The sequence below is a fragment of the Hirundo rustica genome, chromosome 5, assembly GCF_015227805.2.
Source record: "Hirundo rustica isolate bHirRus1 chromosome 5, bHirRus1.pri.v3, whole genome shotgun sequence".
Taxonomy (NCBI): Eukaryota; Metazoa; Chordata; class Aves; order Passeriformes; family Hirundinidae; genus Hirundo; species Hirundo rustica.
In genome coordinates, this window is record NC_053454.1 from 43,335,767 (window position 1) to 43,351,955 (window position 16,189).

General features: G+C 40.0%; 2 protein-coding genes across 2 annotated transcripts in view; one reads left to right on the top strand and one right to left on the bottom strand.

Moving 5' to 3' along the window:
- ETFDH (electron transfer flavoprotein dehydrogenase) overlaps positions 1-1,770 on the top strand; it is a 20,340-nt gene extending 18,570 nt beyond the window's left edge. Inside the window, exon 13 of the mRNA XM_040064655.1 lies at positions 24-1,770. Within this exon, the coding sequence (XP_039920589.1) occupies positions 24-187 (164 nt within the window). The 3' untranslated portion in view covers positions 188-1,770. The remainder of the gene's footprint in view (positions 1-23) is intronic.
- On the bottom strand, positions 951-15,314 carry PPID (peptidylprolyl isomerase D). Its single transcript, XM_040064657.2, has 10 exons — positions 15,178-15,314; positions 13,372-13,512; positions 12,814-12,920; positions 9,278-9,466; positions 8,410-8,532; positions 6,795-6,901; positions 4,118-4,259; positions 1,822-1,908; positions 1,701-1,743; positions 951-1,181 (listed from the first exon to the last, which is right to left on the bottom strand). The coding sequence occupies exons 1-10, from the start codon at positions 15,260-15,262 to the stop codon at positions 1,093-1,095; spliced, it is 1,113 nt and encodes a 370-aa protein (XP_039920591.1). The 5' UTR covers positions 15,263-15,314; the 3' UTR covers positions 951-1,092.
- Positions 15,315-16,189: the final 875 nt, after the last annotated feature.

A 16,189-nucleotide genomic window follows, 5' to 3' on the forward strand; every position in this document is an offset into this window, starting at 1 on the left:
TAACTCCCTTCTGGTCTTTGCAGGAGTCTATGAGTATGTTCCTCTGGAAACAGGAGAAGGATCAAGGCTGCAGATAAATGCTCAGAACTGTGTCCACTGCAAAACATGTGATATTAAAGACCCAAGTCAGAACATTAACTGGGTAGTACCTGAAGGTGGAGGAGGACCGGCTTATAATGGAATGTAAACTAACAGGAGATCTATTCAGTGACTTCTGATCACCAACAAATATGTTGGGAGTATTTTATGCTGGAGCGTAATTAATGTACAGCACTGATCTGAATGTTAAAGAGTTTGAGACTAATTTGCCATTCTGAATTTTACATATGACTGTTGCATTAAATGGAAAGTCAGTGCCTTCTGGTTAAACCCTAGCCTTATTTAAATAGGACTTCTTTACAGGAGCTGTATGGCAGGCAAAAGTTCTTATCAGGACTGACAAGGAGCTTTGGATCTTGGATTTACTGCTGAAGTTCAGTGATAACAGGAGCCATATCCAGAACTGTGCGTATGGTGGAATAATTTAGTACCCACCTTTAAAAAAGTATTTTCTCTCTCTAGATGGAGTGATTTACATGTAATTGTACCTGGCAGTCAGGGAAATAGATTGGTCTAGAAAACTCACTGCTTTAAAGTGTTACATTTTACATCAAATTTACAGTTTTTTCCTGATGATGATAATAGAGACTATCTATTATAAAGTGGTTAAAAAAACCCCCAACAACTTGCATCTTCATTCTATGTCTACCAGCATCTTTATTCCTAACAAAATATCAGGCCTGCTGTAATAGGAACTGTGAAAATGCCTAAATTCTCTTCATGTGAAACCAAGCTGCTTAGGAAGCACTATTAATCAGTAAAAACAACCACCACTGCTTTACACATTAAAAAAAACCACCTGAGTTGCAAAACACAAGTTACTACAGCTAAAAAAAGAAGAGAAAACCATATCACCTTTGAACAGTTTGTCTTTATTACTAGACTTCTGTGTTGTAAACACTGAAAACTGTGGCAGAGGGCAAATGAAAGAAGCAGCTCCATTTATCATTTTGCATGAGTTAGTGCATAGATTCAAATGTTTAGGAAAAAAAATCAAGCAAACATTTTAGCATAAGCTGCTTTCTCTTTCTCCTTTTGGGCTTTTATCTTCTGCTTGATTTTGAGTGTTTCCGTCTGGATAGCTGCTCAAAAAGAAAATGAGAGAGTTACAGTGATCTCTTCACATTAGGTCTCCTCCTAGGTTAACACCAGGTCACTGCTAGCACTCATTATGGAATTTCACTGTGTTATTTCATAAACATTTATTTCATAAAACTGCATTTAGTCTTTGATTAGGTCAGATACTAGCAACAAAAGCCTTGTCCCTTGCTTCATCTCAACTGCTAAGGTAACCACATACAGTGTGTAGCGAGCATGGTATTGGTGCCAACACAGGACTTAGGAGCTAAAACTCTCACCCAATTAGAGCAGGAAATTTAAGCTAGTAAGAGCCCAGTGAGATACAGTCATAGTTCAAGAGGAATGCTGCTGACCTACAGGTCTAAGGCAGGTCTTCCAGTGCAACAGAAGCATCTGTGCTCAGAACATCAGTGTTGAAGAAGCTAGCATTTTAGGCATCACACTGGTATGAATTCCAACTGAATACTACCCTGGATCCTTTAAATTCTTAAGGGCATTTTAAAAGGAACAGCTTATTTTACCTTTATCTTCAGGGGCTATTTCATGAGCCTTTTTAAGATCAGCCTTAAATAAAAGAAAAATATAAATTAATGATCTGTCAGTATTTTAAATTTAAAAGGAGAAAAAAAAACTTATCATTACCAGTGCTTGATCGAGATCTTTTATTCCCTGCCATCCTTGAGCCCGTCTGTAGAGAGCTTTAGTATTTGCTGGATCTATTTTAAGAGCCTGTAAATTTAATAAAATTGCCACATTAACATTTCTTATACTTCACAGCCTCCCATCTCCACAAATGGCACAATTCACACCAGCAGACAATCTTCGCAGTTGGTTTGAGGGTAAGCTGTCAAAACATTAACTGTGTAAAAAGGAATGCTATAATGCAGCACACTGAATAGCAAGTAATCAGCTTCAGTACCACTGCACCAAAAGTGGTCTTTTGTGAAGGATGAGCATATACGAGGCCCAAATGGAACAGCTGTGTGTGTGTGTATATATAGATAGCTGTCAAGGCTGAGGAGTTATTAGTTTGCAGTTCAAATTATCCTAACCTTGAGTCTCACAGGGCAACTCTCTATTGCAGCTCCTTCCTTCGCACCAAAACCTCCTCAAATTGCATCATAAATAAAACACAGAGATTTCCTGTAAAGATTTTTTTCACTGTGGGCTAGAAAGGTACATGCAAGCAATCCATCTTGTCATGCTTCAGGAACTTTGCCAAGTTCCAGTCATTACGCCTTTTTTGAGCTGAATGTTTTCAATAATGTGTATATGCCAGCTCTAATATGACAATGTCAAAATAGGAAATACGGTGGCTGGGCAAAGAGATGTTCCACTATTTGATTACTTTGATTATTTTTTCAGAGTACCTCAGATAATTTGGTCAGCTAGCTGTTACCTTATTTTCCAGGTGAAAAATCACATTTTTGTTGTAGTTAGTTCTGTAGTGTGTCTTTATTATTTTTAAGAATAGTTTCTCAGTGTTTAGAGGAAATGTCTTCACAGCAATGTGTTGCTTTATTAATTTAATTTATTAACTTTAAATCATCAATAGCATCCATATTTTTTTTAAATCACTTAGGTATTGGCTGTTAATACGAAGGAAGTGTTACTGTGGGTGCTCTTCTTGACCCATCTATTATAAAGCCTTCAGCCTCATCTGTACTAATTAGTTGTCTGGGCTGTATACACAGAGGTAGCATTCTTTGGTTTTACCTTGACCATTGTGCTTACAGCCATTTCAATGCAAGGTTTGTTTGAACAGGTTCAGCTGTTCATAATTCATTATTTACACCAAACAATGCACGTATTCCAGGTTGTTAATTTAAATTGCTTTTGGCCTTGTGAAGTCATAAAAGTCTAAGTGTATAGTTTCTCATTAACAATTAACCTAGAACTTTAGGAAACTGGTGTTCTGATTAAAGCACTGACACAGTTATGAGACATAAACTAAATACCTTACAGAAGTCTATTATAGCCACAGAGTTGCCTTTATTTAACAATTGTTTAATCTTAAAAAAAGGAAGTGTGATTTTCTTCCCACAATGGCAAGTATTAGTTGTAGTAATTTCTACCTGTAACATGTTTGTGTCAGTTTTTTACCATTTTCTAGGTGACAGATATCACATTACATAATTTTCCTATTTTCTTCTTTTCCTCATTCCCTTGTCCATTCTGAATATAGGTTTATGAAGGTTTTCCACTATCAGCAAGTTAGAAAGCAAGACAGCTTTCTAATGACCTCATACAGATTAGCCAAGACTCCTGCTTTCAGCAGGAAGCCCTAGGAGATGCTGCTCAGGATCCTTTGCTACCAGATAAGAGCACTCTTTCCTCTGTTTCCTTCAATCTATTAAGAGTTTTATTGAATTATTTAAAGTTTCCTCAAATTTACTAAATTTGCACTATGTCCATGTCACGATTCATTTTTTTCTTTAATTCTACTGGGGTTTTTTTTTCCATATTTATCATTACCTTGTTTCTTCCTATGCAGTTGTTGTTTTATTTCACCACTAAGCCTGCCTGAAAGGTTAGTTATTTCGTTAGAAAGTCCCTGCCATGAATAAAATACAAGGCCATCAAATCCAGAGGCAAGTAAAACATTTTCTCATACTACTATTCCAGAGGAAAGTATTCTTCTTTCACTGAATACAGTTTAACACTGTAATGTAAGACACAGCTCTGCAAACCAAACTGACAATGGTGTGCATTTTTTCCTGGTAGTAAGCAACAGCCCTCTTTTGGTTGTTTCTAATGATTCATTTCAATTTCAAAATCTTTCTAAAACGCTGCATTTGGAAAGTTAGTACTACCTTCACCATGAGCTTCTACTTGTTTACTTTCAAATCATAAGCTTGTCAGAAGACTCTTTAAGAAAGCTCTGTAGTTTTGTCTGTACAGGCCAATTCTTGACCAAGATACTGAACATTATGTTTACCTCTGAACAGCTCTCAATGGCTCCCTGCCAATCTGACAGTTTTAGTTTGCAAGCACCGATGTTTAGAACACAGGTCAAAGCAACAGTTTTTAACTTGGGTTTGTCTGCCTCCTCTGCCACCGCTTCAGAAGCTTCTACATACCTGCAGAAAAACAGATTCACACACAACATGTATTAGTGTTGCAACTTGCATTTTGTCCTGACTTTAGCTATTTCTCCACAGATACGTGTGAACTGGCCTATCCACATTACTTCTAAAGCAGCTTCCATTCAACTAGTACAAATCTTTATTAAACCAAGTACATAAAATCCACCCTAACAAAAACCAATCAACTCACTAAGGAATGTTTTCCTGTTACTCTTAGTCCTCCACTGTACTAGCACATTCTTTTTCTTAGACAAAGAACTATTCTACTACAGGAAAGCATCAGAATTTATCTCAGTTTACATGTTTATCTCTCAAAAAACATGTTGCTCATCAGTCCCCAAAAAACCAACACCACCACTGCACCTTACACGTTCATGAGAAGCTTCACCTCTTCTTGAGTTTCCCCAGTAATCTCTTAATTAAGAATTGGTGGGTAAAAGCTGAAGCTTTTTTGTAAGTGAGTGTGGTTTATGAGCATTAGTTACACCACCTTCTTCCCACTGTCCTCCTTTATGACTTTTCCTGAACTTCAAAACTGACACCGGTTCAGGACAGAGCCACAGCAGTTACTACATCTCTGTTTCGAAAGCAGATTTCTTAATTTACAATGTGCTAATGCTGTCTGGTGTTTATTTCCAGTGGCAAAGGTCTGCTGTGGATACAAAAGTTTTAACTCCTTAATGGTCTATTTGATAGAACCTCTGTGAGTTTTAGTTAAAAAACAAAAATTATGCTAGCATACATTCACATTTTAAGCATGCCATGAATTAATGTAATCTTTGTAGGCACTGCAGATCAGTACCTATGTAAGTTCACTTTTTGCATGCCCTGTCTTTTTTGTTGTTCATATACAATGTTTGGATCACAAAAAGTAGCGGTACTTAAAAAGTAAATTAGATGCAGTCCCAGTGCTTGTTCCACGTGCTAGGCATCGTGCAAAAGATGAGAACCAGACGAAAGAGCAAACAGTAAAAAGGTAAGGAGAGTTATAACACAAATCTGTACTATGTTCAAATCAAATGGAACACATGTATAATATTTATAAATCACACCAAAACATAAAAAAAACTGCAGTCATTCTGGAAATAAGATTACAGCTCCCAAGTCAAAGAAATCAGTGAAGTGAGTATCAAGGGAAATAATAGGAAGTAGTACTTTTTTTACAAAAAAAAAGGTGTGAATTCTAACATGTAATTTTATTTTTTTTAAAGACTAAGAAGCAATAAAACAAGAAAAAGAACAGAAGATTGTAATGGTTACTGTAGGTGAAAAGAAAAAGTCAGCACTGTCAGATGGTGTGCCAGGTGAATTGTACCTAAGCCATGAGATACCCTGGTAAGAGCTATTCTATTCCAGTCAGTTCTGGTGAAGTGCCAGCTGAAGGTCACCATCCTACATAAATTATTAGATTCTACAATACAATAATAGGGTATGTCCATAAAAATATGGCCTATAAGGAAAGACCAGATTTGTTTAGCCTAGAAAAATTACTGATTTCCACCTACAAGAACAAATAAGTACCAAAGCAGCTCAGACAGAAAGATCCTTCACTAGGTGTGCTTAGAAGTGAGCAAGACACCTAACTGGAAGGGATGGTGTAATTATACCTGGCATTTACCTAAGAATGGGGAGAAAAAATGGACAGATACAAGACAAAGATCCTGAAAGATCTATTCTAGCCTTTTTTATGTATGATTTCCAAAAGGTTTGCATAGAAATCCTTTTTACTTTGGGGTTTCTGTTTCTTTTTGAGGGCAGATCGAGACACTGCATCTTGGGTTAATATCTGTAATGAAAGGATTTGTTTTATGGTTCAGAAAGATGACATTTATTTGAAACCCAGTCCGCTAAATCTCAGCTGAAGCATGAAATTCAATATGCCTGAATTTTTTTCTTTCATTGTTACTGTTGCTTAACCAGTGCTCATTAAGAAGGTCAGGATAAAGGTCAGTAAGTATAACTTTATTTTTAGGAGATGTTTATATAGTTAAAGCAAAAAGCATGAAAATATGAAAGGAGCAGTATGGAAACAAAAGTAGAAAGACTATGGTTTTGAAGGCAAGTCTGAATTATAGACGGAGTCAGGATGAATGGTATGGACCCTCAGAAAAAAAATAGTAATGAATGAGTAATGGCCACTTTTTTTTTTTTTTAATCAATTTCCTAAACCTATTGCTTTTTATACATCATAGAAAAAGTATTTCCCTTTCTTGCTGTCCATTAACTACCCTGGATGCTACTGTGCTTTTCTTCCCAGGTGTGTACCAGCACGGTGACAGTATTATAAAAAGAGTATTTAGTCAGTTCTAAGCAATACTTTCTGCCTATAGCTCTTACCTAGCAGTGAGTAGAAGACCTACTTGATTCCATAGCTAAAAATCAACCAGATGTTTTCCAGATTCAGAAGGCGCTTTGTTTAAAAAAGAAAAGAGCACTGCACCAGGCACCTTTTAAATGCACAAATCATTGCTTAATAGCGGTATTAATTTGGGCTACAGGAACTACCTGATTGAGTGATGAGAGCCTTACCGTAAACTTTTACTATACTTTTTAGCTGCCATTGCCCAATTTTGCGATTTGAAGAAAGTATTTCCTATATTCTTTGTGTCTTCTGCTATAGCCACAATCTTGCCAACCTAATAAAATAGATGGGAAATATAAAGTATGAATGTATTTATGAAGGAAGCAATGAATTAACTAATGTTTAACAGTTTGATCCCAGGCCCATCCTCTTTCAAGGCTTATAAAATCTCAGAATAGAAATACTCCAATTTTAGACAAAATACTACCTTCAAACCACTTCTGTAATATTCTCTACTTTACGTAACACAAATGGCTGAAAGATGAAATTCCTAGTGGGTTTTCTGTGAGAAAATACTAGAGAAGACATAGCAGTCCAACTCTTCTCCTTAAATGCTGCTACCCACACAGAGCTATATATAAAGGTGTTGACCATTATTCAAAGAAAAGAAGATATATTAACAATTATTCAACCAAGACTTCCTTATTCCTGATGAAATGTCTTCTGCTTCTCCAAACAATATCACTCAAGTGAACTCTACACACTCTCCAACTGGAAGTCATTATCAACACAATTCTCCTCTCTGAATGCTTGGATCAATGGAAGGAGAAAAGAACAACTGCCTGTCTTTATCAAATCCATCACTTCTATTTCCAGAATTGCATACACATCAAGTTACTTCTCCAGTGGCAATAAATAGTTCACAATTACTGCTGTCTATTCTACCCTACTAGAATCAAGAACCTTTGCAAAAACTCATCACTGTGAGACCAATGTCATCATGGTTTCTTTAGTTGCTCTGTATGAACAAGCTTTAAGTTAAAGGGCAAAAGCACCTGCCAACTTCAATTCCGCACCACTTCAACTGCTGTCCAAAAACATTTTCGTAAGTTGAAGTGCTTCTCAACAGCCAAGGAGTTTGTTTTCTAGCTCAAATGGATTTTTACTATTCTAATTCTCTATTTGGAATCTACTCATGCAGCCCCCTTTTCTTCCCCCTCTCACAAATCACTGAATTACACAGTTTGCCTGGTTCACCTTCATGAGAAAGTAAAAACCTGCAGAAGAGCTGCTTTCACCAGTCTGCTCCCTAACTCCCAACAACAGATCTTCCTTCAGTCTGAACTATCTAAAAGGTAAACAACTACTGGGAATTAAGAACAACTAGCTCTGATGTAGTAAATAGTAAAAACTTTTTTTAAAGGCTGATACTTTATTTCTAATAAGTGGGGCAGAGTCTGTTAATGGGTGGGTATTTTAAAAAGTGTGTGGGTAATAACATTAAGTTAGTCATCTGCAGGATGGAGTTCTAGTAATTGCAATTTGACATTACAGCACAAACAAAAGTAAAAAGAAATCAAGAACAGAAAATAAGTGATAATTGCAACTGAGGTTTTAGTTACTGGGGAAAAAAAATGGGCTGCAATTAGCACTGAAAAAAAGGAGGTAACAATCCCTTCCCACACAGCGTTCTCTTTCTTAAAATGGAATGTCACCATTTAATCAGGACCTCGATCCATTCTTACAAAAAAAAGCTTAATGAACATCATCACAGACACCATGTAACTCAGATTACCTACAAGTCTTGCAATCTGTAAAATATCCAAGAAGAAAAATACTTACATCTTTCAAGTCTATATCGGAATCTTCAGGAAAATCTGGATGAGCATCTCCAGATCCATCCTGGGGAGTAATTCCCCAATCATCTCCTTCCTTTAGCTCTCCACATTCGGCGATGACACACAACTGAAAAAATGAAGTGTTAATAGTACTATTGCTTATTAAGACAATTTTTAAAAAAGCAGTAACTTCCAAGTGCTCTTTGAAATTCCATAAAAAGGCTTTTTCATCTGTTGTTTGGGTGCATTTATTTCAGAAACCCATCACATCATTAGCCTATCCTCATCAAAAGGCTTTTATCACACAAAGTGTTGCGTTCAGAAGATCAGCATTCCAAAAACACCATACCCACGCTTCACAGAGGCTGGAAGAGGAACTGGCAGCAGGCTGAAGTGCAGCAAAACACAAGACATGGAAGTTCTACTACATTAGAGAAGATGGTTCTTTCTTCAACTGCCAAGTCTTTTAAACTTAGATGTATTAATTCATCAAATACCCACAAACAGCTATGACCTATACACCAATTGCTTTTTCAGAAACATGACTTCTGACATAAAAATGATAAGAATTACATGTGATTTAGGTGGGATTGCGAATTCCACCTTTTAATTTCATCGCCCATCCTACACTTCTAGCAAAGGCTTCCACCCTCACACTGTGTTGAACAATAAATGGTTTGTGCAAGAGAAATCTACAGTTCAAGAACAAAAGCCTCTTAACAAGGACAGTAAAACTGAAATTACCAGTTAGTAAAAATAACTGACTAACATTTAATAGTTCTAAATATTACATCAAGCATTTAGAAGAAATTATTATACATCATATAATGAAATAATAAATATCACCCCTCAGTACTTTGCATTTTGCTTACCTTAGCAGGATTTTCTCCTTTTACTTCAACATTTTCTAGTATTTTAACTACACCCATTCCTTTGATCACTTGGCCAAATACCACATGTTTCCCATCCAGGTGAGGAGTAGGCACCGTTGTAATGAAGAACTGAGAGCCATTAGTACCAGGTCCTGCATTTGCCATACTCAGCAGACCTGGTTTATCATGCTGCGTTGGGGAGAAAAAAATCACCATCACCATTTAAAATATGTTATAAAATCATGTGAAAGATTCTGTAAGGCTGATCATAAACATGGTCAGGACAGCCGTAACAACTTGGTAAACCAGACAGTTACATCTAGGTGACAACTAATTTTACCTACCATCACTGAAAAGGGCAAATGCTCAGATCTGGGTCTTTACCTGCCCCCTACCAATCTAGCAAGCACAGCCACATGTGTGAATTAATGCTTTAACACCTGTCTGCTGCTTCTACGTTCCATCCCCTGCACAGCTGCTGAGTTTAAGCAGATCACCTGAGAAACGAGTGAAGTTCCTCACTGAATTATTTAAGACCACTGGCCTGAAGAAAGGAGGCTAAACACCACTGAAACCAACTTTGACGTTGCACTGCTAAGATGGGTACGTAATGTGAACTTTATAAGGGCTACTCACACAAAGTAGGGTATAGAACTGTGGAGTTTACAGGACTGTGGTCTTTAAAATTTATAGGTTGGTGATTTTGCTTGGAGATTTTTTTATTTCCTTCACTTTTCTAGAATACGGTTTTTAGTCTGTTGGGATTTTTAACCATCTAATTATTTTGCCACTTAAACCACTGGGCCTCCAACTAAAAGAAAATTGTTAAACAGCCCAATGTAAGAAGATACTGTTTATCTTGTTTCTTGCAAGTACTTTTTCCTTTTTTGAACTAAGACTTTCCTTGTCCTGTCATGTAGATTATTTAGTTTTCACCTGTACTGCAAAAATGTGTTTTTCATATGTGTTGTGAATGTCTTGTTTAACTGGCACAACCCAGCCATGAAGATATTATTCTCCTCAAGTTGGTCTGGTTATTAAGTGCAAGGAGCTCCATTTAATGTAAGTGAGGATGTTATACTAAGACACTGGTACACATCTAAAGCAATCATGCTGTGGTACTGCTAAGAAACTTGATACTGTGGGAAGGAGAGGAGGGGCAAAAAATGATGACAGCACAGAGGACATAGAAACAGATTTCAGAGCTCAATGGGAGGTTGATTAGTTTGAGATAACAGTCTGAGCCTGGTGTATTTAAGCATCTGGTTTTTTTCCCTCCATTCTCTACCAGTTCAAAGAACCTGTTGTTTTGAAAACTGTTTTCTCACACACAGTTTGGATTTCCATGGTGGTAGGGAAACCTCCTTGCCTAAACTGTTCATCTGGTCATAAGGCACAGTAAATCTTGACCTTTTCAGTCAGGATTTGGCTTAGAAACTCTGAGAAAAGGTTCTACAGCTGACAGCCAGAATCACAGCCAGCCAACAGAAAGCTACTGGAATCTTGGCTTTGTCTGTTCTAACCTTGAAACTCACCCTGGGGAGTCAGAGATGGCAAATGACAGAGGAGCCTGTGTTCAAAAGCAAGAGAAGGCAGCTGGTAGGACTGCAGCCTCCAAAACAAGTATCTCTCACTTTGCATTGCAGCTGCTGGCAAACAGGTTAAACAGAAGGGTTGCCCCATAGCAGATTTTTGCAAATACCGTTTGAGGCTGGTCACTGCTTCACTGCCCAAGACCTATAAATCTTACCGTCCCCCCCCTCCCCCTTCTCTCCCTAGTTACAGCTAACGCTAGACGGCAATGGTTTGTAAACAAAACCCAAGTAACAGTTAAGGTCTGGTGTTGCCTTACAGCCACAGGTTTACTTTTTGTCTGTAAAGATGTAGGGGGACAAGTTGGAAATTATAGAGAACAGTTTGGGGTCTTCAGTCTCCCCACTTATACATAACCCTGTTTCATCTGGGACCAAATCTCAAGGTTAGTCCCAAATGATGAGAGTCTCTATAGAGAAAACTGTTGTCACTCATGAATTTTCTTGCTGTGTTTTGAAAAACACTGCAGATAGATGCAGTGTCTTTCCCATTATGGTTTTTGCTGTTATTGTGTAAGCTCATAAAGCAAGCAAAAAAATCTGGACAAAATCAGATTCTCTGACAGATCCAAGGCTTGTGAAACTATGCCACAGTAACAGTGCTAGCGTTTGTGTAAGTTGGGTGTTCCACAATAGCAGTGCCATTATCTGGAGAAGCGGCATCAAGAAAAGCCTAGTGGGATTGATCTGAGATGATAAACTGACTACTGACATAAGTTTTGCAGTTAACTGCAATTTGCAACTGTCCATGCAGCCAGCAGAAGAACACACAGTTCCAGTGTCCTCCAACATAACCAGAAACAACTCTCTTGTTTTCCAAGACAGTGGGTGAGACCACTGCAGGGCTGCTGGATTAAGTGCAAGAACCAGTGAAATTTCTACATAATAGAGACATTTAAACTCCCAGTAAAATCCTACCATACTTGGCAAATAGATAACAGGAAGACTCAGACTCTGTACAGGATCCAAATGGATTCTTCAACTCATCTCTGACACTTTGACAACATTTGTTAGAGCTGAGAAATCAGAGAAGTACAGAAATGGGAATCATTTGTATCATGTTCATAATTACCTCCAGATCGCAAAGAACAACTAAAAACATAATGACAAAACGTCATCTTCACAGGGACGTGATCCTGTGACAGTACCAATGAACAGACACTGCTAGCAGCAGTGCTGTGGGCACCACCAGTGTCAGACTGCAGAGAAGTCAACTGGAATTATGTTTATGATTAATACTGGAATCACGTTTCCAGCTCTTGCTCCAAACTTAAGTCCTGTGAGGAGTGGCTGAGGGAGCTGAGGTTTTTTAGCCTGGAGAAAAGAAGGTCCAGGGGTGACCCTATCACTCTCTACAGCTACCTGAAAGCAAGGTGGGGGGTAAGTCTGTTCTCCCAGGCAATCAGCAATAGGATAAGAGGAAATGGCCTCAAGTTGCATGAGGGGAGGTTAAGGTTGGACACTGTGAGGAATTTCTTGACAGAAGGGGGTGGGCTGCCCAGGGAAGTGGTGGAGTCATCATCCCTGGAGGTGTTCAAGACCTGACTGTATGTGGCACCTAGTGCTATGCTCTAATTGACAAGGTGGTGTTTGATCAAGGCTTGGGCTCATTGATGCTGAAAGTGTTTTCCAACCTAATAGACTCTGTGATTCTGTGAGCCTGATACGGGATTTTGATTATCTGATTCGTGGAGGATTGCTGCATTTTCTTTACCTAAAATACTGTTTGGGGGCAAGTGTAACTGCAGTCAGGGCTTTGCTTTAACCATGGGACAGTGATGTCTGTAAGTTTTTTAGTCAGTGTTGAGAGTCCCACATATGCTACCATATGTAACATGATATGAAAATGGTTAATGCCAATGCTGACAATTGTTATTACTGCAGCAGGAATAACATTACTGAAATGTCACAAACCAAACAGAATTAGTATTTTCAATAGAGTACCTGATAATGAAAGTTTTCATCTTCAAATTTTTCACCATATATACTTTCTCCACCTGTGCCATTTTGGTTTGAGAAATCTCCACCCTGAACCATAAACTGCTTAATAACTGTAAAATAAAACAGTTATAAAATGTATCAGCAAGGCACAAAAGGCAGGAGGGGGAAAAAAAAAGTAACTCTTAGGATGAAAAGCAATCCTTGTCACCAGCACCTAAATGGAACTAAAATCTATTTTTTATTTACCAAGTGTCACTTAAGTATTCCTTTTCAGTTACGTGGATATCACTTGATATTTAAACCTTTACCCAAGATTCATTTCAACCTGCTTACAACTCAGAGTAAACTAGTTTTGCAAAATTACTAGTAGATTTATAATTTACTATTGTCAGTGCACTGTAAGAAAAAGTAGACATTAGGAGGATCAAAAACTGAAAAACTTTCCTTCAGCAAAGTTATTTCTTTAACAGGTACTTAAAATACTGTTTAATGTTATTTCAAATATTCATGGTAGACAAATTTGGTTACCAATAGGAAAATGGAGGATTTAACTGAACTTACTTCTGTGGAAAGGACATCCTTTATAATGGAGAGGTTTTCCAGTAGTAGCCCCTGTTCCTTTTTCTCCTGTACATAACGCACGGAAATTCTCAGCAGTTTTAGGTACAATGTCAGCAAATAACTCAAAGACAATACGTCCAACTGAAATGACAAAGAGAGAATTAGACATTTTTAAGTCTTGTCCTTGGCACAGCGATACATTGAGCATTATAAGTCAAAAGAAATTAATGTTTCAAGCTTTATTATTATTATTTAGATTACTATTCAATTTCTATCTTGGGGTTGTTCCATGGCAATTGCTTGCAGAGCTACATTGGGTTTTTAGCAAGGTTATTACCAACAGTGAATTCACCTGTCAAGAATACTGTAGGGGAAATAAAGACTGCCAAAAACTTCTGCCAAAAACTAATGAAAATGTCAAACACATTTTCTGCCAAAAAAAGGTGTGTGGGAAATCACACACACATACATTAAAGCTATTACAGCCAATTTATGAATTTTAATATGCACACTTATGTCAATTTTAGTATATTTATAGTTTGTTCAATCAAAAGTAAATACAATACAAAAAGACTGTTTTGTGGAGACCTTTAATCCATAAAAAAGCTTATGCCAAACATATCCCTTACTCCTCACTCTCTTAAACCTGAATTTTACTAAGACACAGTGGTACTTAATATGCATATGAATCATGGCTATTTACACCACAAGCAACTGTTAAATCCTAAACTGCACATGTTTTAACTGAAGGAAAATAAACCTGAGTAGCTAACTTATCCTGTAATAGCTGATAAATGGATTCTGTGCCGAACTGTCATTCCTTCACAAACTGGCTTCTCACAGCGCTGTTTCTCACTCCTAGCAGCCGCCATCAGTTGATACTCTTGTTTTCTCATCAGCCTCACAGTCAATTAATTAACATAACTTCACCGGAAGATAAATGTAAATATATTGATTCTAATTAATACAGGAATGAAAACAAATTAGACAACTGAAAGTCAATAAAAGGCAAATCATCTCACAGACCTTCTTCTTTTATTCCTCTGAGTAACAGAACTGATTAAGTGAAAAGCAACATCCTAACAAGATTTAGGCAGTCCCTATCTTTATCCATTTTACCTTTAAATTTCTTAAACCTACGGTTTCAGGTTGTACCCCAGCTAACTTGGTGTTGTTTCCTTATTTCCATTTTGACCGTTTGCCCAGATTTTTGTATGACCTCGGGCAGCACCGGCGCTGCCAATTTCCCCGAGCTTTCACCGCGCAGGCCCCCGCTGCCGGCCCGGCAGCCAGGCAAGGCCCGCCGCGCTGCGGCAGGTCCCGGGCCCCGGCGGGGCCCCAGGGCTGGGAGTCGGGGGCGGCTCGGAGCGAGGCCGCGCCGGGCACAGCGCAGCACGTGGAGCGCGGCGCGGCAGCGGCCGCACACGTGGGCAGCTCCGGGAGCCGCCGATGGGCAGCGCCGGCTGCCAGGGGAACGGGCGGCACGGGGTCAGCGGCGGCGGGCGTGCCCCGACCCCCGGCAGCACCGCCGGCACCCCGCGGCCGGGCGCCTGTGCTGCCATATTGCCTTTCTCTCCGTGTTCCCCGGGCCCGTTCGCTCTGGCGGGGGAGGCCCGGTCGCGGCGGGGCCGCCCTCCTCCTCCTCCTCCCGCTGCCGGGACTGTGCGCTCGTAGACCGCAGGGCAGCGCCCGGCCCAGCCCGGAGTCCCCCCTCATCCTGAACGCTGCGGCCCGGCCCGGAGCCGCTCCTGCAGCCCGGGCCCGGCCCGGGGGACTCGCCCGGGATCCGTCGCGCCCCCTCCCCACCTCGCTCGCCCCCGATGTCCACATCGAAGAAGGCGCGGGGGTTGCTGGCCTTGCTGGGCCGGGCGACAGGGGACCGGTGCGACATCCCGCAGCTGCCCGCCGGCACGGTGGCTCCGCCCGCTCGGCCGCCCGCGATCCCGGCCGCCGCGGGTCGGGGCCGCTCGGCGCTCCTCCCACCGGCGGGGGCGGGCGGCCGGGCCCCTGCAGCCAGGAGCCCGCAGATGGCTGCGGGGCCGGGCCGGCCCTGGTCCTGCCTCTGTGCGGCCTCGAGTGACTCGGAGATAAGCCGCTGAGGAGGAGCATTGCTTTCCCGAGGTTATACACACATACAAGGCCTGGAAATAGGGGGAAGGAAAGAGATTGTAGGTTTTGCCTGGGTTTATGTTTTATGAGAGAAATGGCAGGCTGTGTTAAAACCGGTGATCCGTGGTAAAATGGGCAAATTGTCAAAAGTGACTATTATCCCATAAAGGTTTAGAAATGCAGAATAACTCCAGCCTTCCTAAGGTCTTTTTTCCTAAATTTCATCCCAAAGGATGACTATTGCGATAATTGCTCCAAGGCAAACAATCTCTTTTGGACATTTGTGTTGACCAACAGACACGAGTTCTATCAATGCACTTGGCTGGAGCTCCTCAAGGTGTAGATTCCCAAGCAGGTGAAGGGTTCAACACGGCCACATTCTGTACTGAATGGCATCATGGAGGCAAGGTACATGTGGCAAAAATAAAAGGGGCAGAAGAGTGCTGGGGTCTGACTCCTGCAAACTTATAGTCCTTCTGGGAATGCTGCTGATGAGCCTCTGTATTTCTTGGACTCTTCTAATCCATTCCAGAAACCTCTACATTCATTCTTTGATTCATTGTGTTATCCAAAGGCTTTCCCCTATAATTCATGTCTATGTGTTTGGACTTGACCTTCATCAAGCTGGTTTTCATCTCCCTCTCAGTATGCTGTCAACATGATGTGTCAGAGGGCAGTTGTAATTCCCAGATTGAAAGATAAAGTACCA

What these genes read in the sequence shown, in the direction of transcription:
- PPID (XM_040064657.2), bottom strand. Translation starts at nt 15,262, where the DNA reads ATGTCGCACCGGTCCCCTGTCGCCCGGCCCAGCAAGGCCAGCAACCCC. An exon ending in AAGTATAGTAAAAGTTTACG is followed by an intron (nt 4,260 to 6,794) that starts GTAAGGCTCTCA and finishes GTTTTTCTGCAG; the next exon opens with GTATGTAGAAGCTTCTGAAG. An exon ending in CCATTGAGAGCTGTTCAGAG is followed by an intron (nt 1,909 to 4,117) that starts GTAAACATAATG and finishes TTAAATTTACAG; the next exon opens with GCTCTTAAAATAGATCCAGC.